Raw genomic sequence first — 6140 nt, 5'->3', positions numbered from 1 at the left:
TGAGGCTAGGCTTGCTCCCATTGTCCCAGAAAATCTATGCACCGCCACATGTCCAAGGTGCACCGATCGAGGTTGATGGAGATACAATGCAGGCACTCAAGTCACGGGGAGGTCCGAGCCCGAGGAACAGGGGATCACACCACACCAAAGATCAGGCGCAAATGCTGACCAAGGGTGGTCAATGTAACCGAAGCACTGGAACGCGCACCAGAGGGCCACCGTGCGGCAGACCACGGTAACGCATCACCGGCCATGCCGTGCCTGTATCCAAACAAGACAATTCTCAGCCATTGCAACGCATCCAACATGACTTTGATTAGCGGAATTACTTTTCACATTTCAATGGCAGTGCAGTACATGGCATGATCCTCTTTTGGTGTAAAAAACAAAAGGGACTTCAGTTCTCGTTTTCAAATTGTCTATTTAGTTGCGTGAGTAAAAACAACACGTCTGAATCACACAAGTTTTTTCACACTGAAGCCCATCATTGAACAGATTTGGTCACGGCAGCACAGACGCAGTTAGTAGCACACCTTCGACTCTCTAGGGTTGCTTTATGGTCAACTCTGCTCGCAGATGTAGTACCCCGTCAATGAAGAAGAGACTGTCATCAGCCATAAACGATGGCCATGGAATCGCAAAGAGATTCCGGTACCCAACCGCCTTGCCACCAGTGAAGGTATAGTAACCCTTGTATTTGCTGACGAACTCGCCTGACGGTCTTGTCCTGGCAGCGAACTCATAATCTACAGTAACACTTGTCGAGCCTTTCTCTTGCATCCCCAGAAAGAGACCAAAGCAATGGAAGGAACTTTGCTGATCCATGTTACAGTGTGCTGAGAGGAAGAAACCCTGTCCAGCTAGATGGAATGCTTGCGAGTATATCCGTCCAGATGGATAAAGTCGGCTGCACTCCTCACGTTTAAGATCCAAGTACGCTATGCATTGAGGATATGGTCGATCAAACTCCACCACCTTAAGTGGACGATATTTGTAAGCTCGCTCAGCATATTTCTGACAGGTCATCACATCTGCAGCAAGGGCCCGTTGTCGATGTGGTGCATCAGCTTTGTAAAGAAGTGCCTCTGTGACGCATTTAGTGGCTTGCTCATGATCGAGATCATTACATGCAAGGACCTTCCGCAACTTCCTGCAGGTCATATGGCAGAACCGAACAAGGGGCAGCAAGCGAGTTCCCAAGATCTCACGCCTTTCCTCCAATTTTGGGTATTGAGCACGAGCCCACTTGATCACAAAGTCGTAGATAGCATCCTCTGATGCCACCTGAAGGTCATTGCTCCATAGGATGGCTTCAATCCCAGCAAGAGGAATGTTCATCGCTTCATCTTGGAACCTGAAAAGAGGAAGGATTCCTTGAGTGCACCTTGCTTCAATAACTTAATCGCTGGTTTATTCAGAAGAGACTACTCACTTGGTCAAATCCTTGTATTTGTTTGCAAGAAATTCCTTGGCAGCATCGGTCAGTGGCTGAACGGCGGTAGCCATTGAAATGCTGGAGGGTAGATCTAGATAGAGTAGTGCAGATTCTGTGGTCATAGGCAAGCTTCTAAGCAATTGACTGCAGTGCCTCATACACGAAACAACCTCAAACTTGTCAGCAATCATCAAGATATCCAGAAGAAGGGTTGGATGATTCGTCGCCAACTTTCCACTATACATAAAGCTTAAAAGCTCCATAAGAGCATTTTCCTCTGTTCAAAGTAGAAATGTAATGGTCAGACAAAAGTTTAACTGTTGACTAGAAAATCAAACAGAAATACAGAGTCTTGCCATTGTAGAATTAATAGGATTTGAAGATAACCATATGAACCTAAATTCTTCAGATAATAAAGAAAAGATGCACAATGTTTAGACAATCAGCTTGGTAGAAAATAAAATCCAAAGTGTAAACTTCATTCAGACTGACCATTTCTGTACTACACAGATCTTATCATTTCAGTAACTATAGGACCATGTTAGAATAAGGCATATTTAGTTTTTGTTAACAAAATACAACAACAGCACATGTGAGTGTACTGCAGCTCCCACATTACCTGAAGCAGTAATTCTAAGAGTCGCATGCCTCTGATCAGATTCTTTCATGCCATTTGAGAAAAGCTAACAAGAAGAGCAGAGTGATGATGTTAGTTAGCTAGCTATACCATGATTAAAGTACATTACTATTGCATTTCAGACAAATAATAAATACCTTGTAGAAGAAAGGGCTTTTTGCAGCAAGAATTGCAGAACTGATATAAATAGACTTTACCCTCAAAACCTGAGTACACTCCATACTCCAGGATGAGTCGCTGCTTTCTCCATCCTCACCTGGCACAGAAAAGGTCCAACAAAACTAAAATGAATGGCAATTAGGAGAAAAGAACAAAACGGTGCATAGGCATCGCATGATGGGTGTTGTGCTCTTAAATCATTTAAGAGTTATGACACTTGGTCTTGGAGAATGTGATACTTGGCTTGCAACACCCACAACTTCTACAAAGGCAAGCAGCTAATTATGCTTCCAAAAGAAAAGCAAATGGGGAACAAGATGTGTTATATCATTAACAGCTAGAGCACAGAAAGAGTCCGTGCGTCTTGGCTGCTCCAAGTAGTCCAAGTCAAATATCCTACAAGGAAATTAACTGCATAAAAAATTACTCCCAACAATCTCATAGAATTATATTTTAGTAAACAGAGGCCACATCATTCCTTCATCCCAAGTTAGGGTTTCAAGAATCTAGTATATTACAGTATTTCAAATAATTACTGTATGTTCTCTGCCATATACTGCTACTACTAAGGCACTAGATGGAAGCAACTGTTAGCTCACGCCAACATGCCTGCCACCTTCCAATACAATTGAACAAGTTTGCAAATACATTGTGAGCGGTAAACACAAAAGGCAGCTACCATCAACACTAAGGATAGCCAACACACCTAGAAAATTGCAAAGCATTCAAAGTTTGGAAATGGTGTAAGGAATTTACTGAGTTTCCGCATGTTCCATTTCCTGAACCCGAAAAATTAAATATTTGAACATAATTGGTAGCAAGATTTAATTGCACTGACCATCTTGCCCAATATCAGGTGGAGATTCTTCTATCATAGCTACAGGCTCCTCACTGCCTTCTTCATAAGCATCACATTCCTCAGCTTCAACTTTGCAGTTTGCTGAGTCCGACATGTACTTTCCAGATTCTGGAGCCATAAAGTGGTAGCACAAAAGTTTTTCAGCATGAAGATCTAACACATTAGCAAAGTGATCATTGAAGAGCATGCAAAACTATGAAGAAATATAGTGGGAACAAACTGCATATCATAGAGTGCAACAACAACATAATGAGATAGTTAAGACCAATGGGCACATTCTAAATAACATGTGAGACCAATGACTAAAAATAGAAGATGACTAGACTTGAAGTACCTGTTGGGATTTGGGAGTCATAATATACTCATTTCGATGTTAAAATTGGTCGGTAATGTCATACAAGATCATCAGAGATGGAAACTAACATCAGCATTTCACTGTCAAGTGGCCCTAGCACCAGCAGTAACTCTCACATTAGATGCTAAGGGTTACTACCTACTTTCTCTTTTACTGGTTCTTGTAGACATCAACATGGTCTACGCTAGACACATTTTGACCATTACTTTACCTAGTTATGTGACTTCAAAAATTAGCAAACGATATGATGCCAGGAAAGTACTTTTGACAACAAATATAACCGTATCATTTTAAATGTGACAAATCGACACATTATTCTGCATAGTAGCCATCATAGTTGCAAGAGTTTGATTGCGCACATTCTGAAATGACATATTCAGAGTATTTTCCAATTTTTAAATCTTTGCAGTGTTAGTGATTAAGCCAGTTTTCCCAAAAACATGTTAAAAGAAAACAGATGTTGGAATACATTTTCAGCTGACACCATCATTTGGTGTTGCTGTTGGAATTGAGTGGATGCTACAAAATTTCTAGCCAACAGGTTTCTATATTTTATAGAATATGTCCAGGACAAAATAATAGACTGTGAGGTACACATTTGACTCAATCAAGCTATTCTAACACCATGTGCGCAAATAAAGACTAAATAAGGACAACACCTAATAATTTATTTAAGAGCATTTCATTCTGATGGAAAGGCCGCATATTACTTCATTTCCCAAACAGACAAAATATGTTAAAAGATACCAAAACATTCAAACTTCTCAATTTCACAAATTAATGAGAACTGCGAAGGTATGATCATCCATAGACTGTCATCTATGCATAAACAACCAAAGAAACTACATCCCTAATTTGCAAATCGTGTTCAATTGATTGGATATGAACCTGGTTTACTTGCAGTGTGCAAATGTTTTGCATATTCATGAACATATAAATCATATGGGCATGCCCGCTGAATTCAGAAGTGAATAAGATCCTACCAACATTGCTGAAACAAATCACCCAAATCCGAACTGTGTTAGTTAAAATCGCCCCCACTATCTTCCCTAAATTTTTGGCCATATTCTCAACACCACATTGCTCTAAACAAAATGCAACCTAAATTCCCTCGGTGACGACTGAAAGGGTTCAAAAGTGAATGATACCTCCAAATTTCACAGATTCGATTAAAAGGAAAAGTGCCTTCCCAACCCTTAAGGACGAAGGCTTCAACACCTGAAGCCCCAACACACGGTCAGGTCAAATCAAATCAGCTCAAAAGGCAAGGAGCTTCCTTTCCCCCACCCAACGCATGGAACAATTCAAACAACCACTGCCATTCCCCAATTCCAAATCCGCGCCAAATCGCGAGTCCTCGAGAAGAAAGCAAGGGGAAGAAAATCCTCGCTCACCTTTGCCGCGGCGTAGCTCCTCCCGGCGGCGCTTGCGGTGGCGCGCCCAGTCGGCGAGCGAGGAGCACCCCTCGTCGGCGGCGCCCTTGGCCCCCGGCGCGTCGTCCCCGGCGACGATCTCGATCCGCAGCACCCGGTCGGAGAAGTTGACCGAGTTGAAGGCGAACTCGAAGCTCGGGCCCCCACTCGCCCGCGAGAAGTCCGGGTCCATCCCCGCCTCCTCCTCTTCCAATAAACCACAGTCCTCCTCTCGACTCACCCTCACCTCACCTCTCTAACTGAGCCGCCGCCGCAGCCATCGCTGTGGTCTCCTGGGGCTGGCCAAACCCTAACCCTAGCGAAGCTTCGAGAAGGATATAGCGATGGGAGAGGGAGCGAGGGAGGAAGAGAACAAGAAATGGAAGAAGCCGAGCCGTGGAGGGGCAGCGTCGTAATAAGATGAAGCCGAGGGCGTAAATGTAAATGTGCGGGAAGAAAAGGGACAGCTTAACAACGCGGAGTAAATTCGTCCCCCTCCGGTGGGGGGAAGCGGATAAATACACTCCGGATGGTATGGGCCCATGCGCAGGTGGCGTGGCACTGCGGGTCCCAGATGTCGGTGCTGTGTTACTGTTTGGGCAGGACCCACATGTCGGTCGTGGGTAGAGCGAAACGTAGGATGGGTGTCGGTCGGTGACGGGATTTTGCGTCCGGGCCGTCACTTGCTTGCGATGCGACTCGCCGGGTCCGGGTGCGTGCCTTTCTTGCTTTGGGGAGGAAAATTGGTTACGTTTTGGCCAATAGACCGCGGAGCTGGGTTTGAACGGTAGGTTTTGGGTCACGGAATTTTGCACCTCAGGAGTAATAGTAACAAGGGTCGTTCTATTTGACACCTTAGTTAATTACACTCCGGAAATCATTCCGGTTTGTCTTTTAGAGTGGAACATTCCGATACCGGCCTATTCTCATCAGCGACCGGCTATTGAGTCGATTGACGCTAAGAAAACACGATATAACAATCATAACATGCCACGCTCACCTCCCTTTTTAAGTGAACATAAGTTTATTAGCATTATTTAAAATGGTAATGGCATGCCGATAAACCAGATAGAAGGTGGCTTAATGAATAACTTAATTTGGTAGAAGTCACAGTGATACACACGTAGACAATGAAATACAGAGCTCAATAGAAAAAGAGGTACGCTTGCAAACATCACAAGTGGTACAAATCCCCATGTAAAATGAAGAGTGCGGATACAAGCTAAGTAGCTAACCCTTTTGTCAGGGTTATGGAAGTGGGTTTTATTGTTTTCTTTGTTGGT

At 43.7% G+C, this 6140-nt stretch overlaps 1 protein-coding gene across 2 annotated transcripts; it reads right to left on the bottom strand.

Moving 5' to 3' along the window:
* Positions 1-307: 307 nt before the first annotated feature.
* LOC133883681 (BTB/POZ domain-containing protein POB1-like) lies at positions 308-5286 on the bottom strand. 2 transcript variants are annotated; one of them, XM_062323058.1, is made up of 6 exons: positions 4840-5286; positions 3070-3243; positions 2210-2328; positions 2055-2118; positions 1433-1712; positions 308-1354 (listed from the first exon to the last, which is right to left on the bottom strand). In XM_062323058.1, exons 1-6 carry the CDS (start codon positions 5048-5050, stop codon positions 544-546), a joined length of 1659 nt encoding a protein of 552 aa, XP_062179042.1. In that variant the 5' UTR covers positions 5051-5286; the 3' UTR covers positions 308-543. The 2 variants fall into 2 exon arrangements, with proteins under 2 accessions (XP_062179042.1, XP_062179043.1); XM_062323059.1 differs by having other exon boundaries at positions 3070-3198; positions 4840-5281.
* Positions 5287-6140: the final 854 nt, after the last annotated feature.

This window comes from Phragmites australis, chromosome 10 (genome assembly GCF_958298935.1).
Source record: "Phragmites australis chromosome 10, lpPhrAust1.1, whole genome shotgun sequence".
Taxonomy (NCBI): domain Eukaryota; kingdom Viridiplantae; phylum Streptophyta; class Magnoliopsida; order Poales; family Poaceae; genus Phragmites; species Phragmites australis.
The sequence above is the reverse complement of the archived record's forward strand: the minus strand, read 5'-3'. Positions and strand labels throughout refer to the sequence as shown.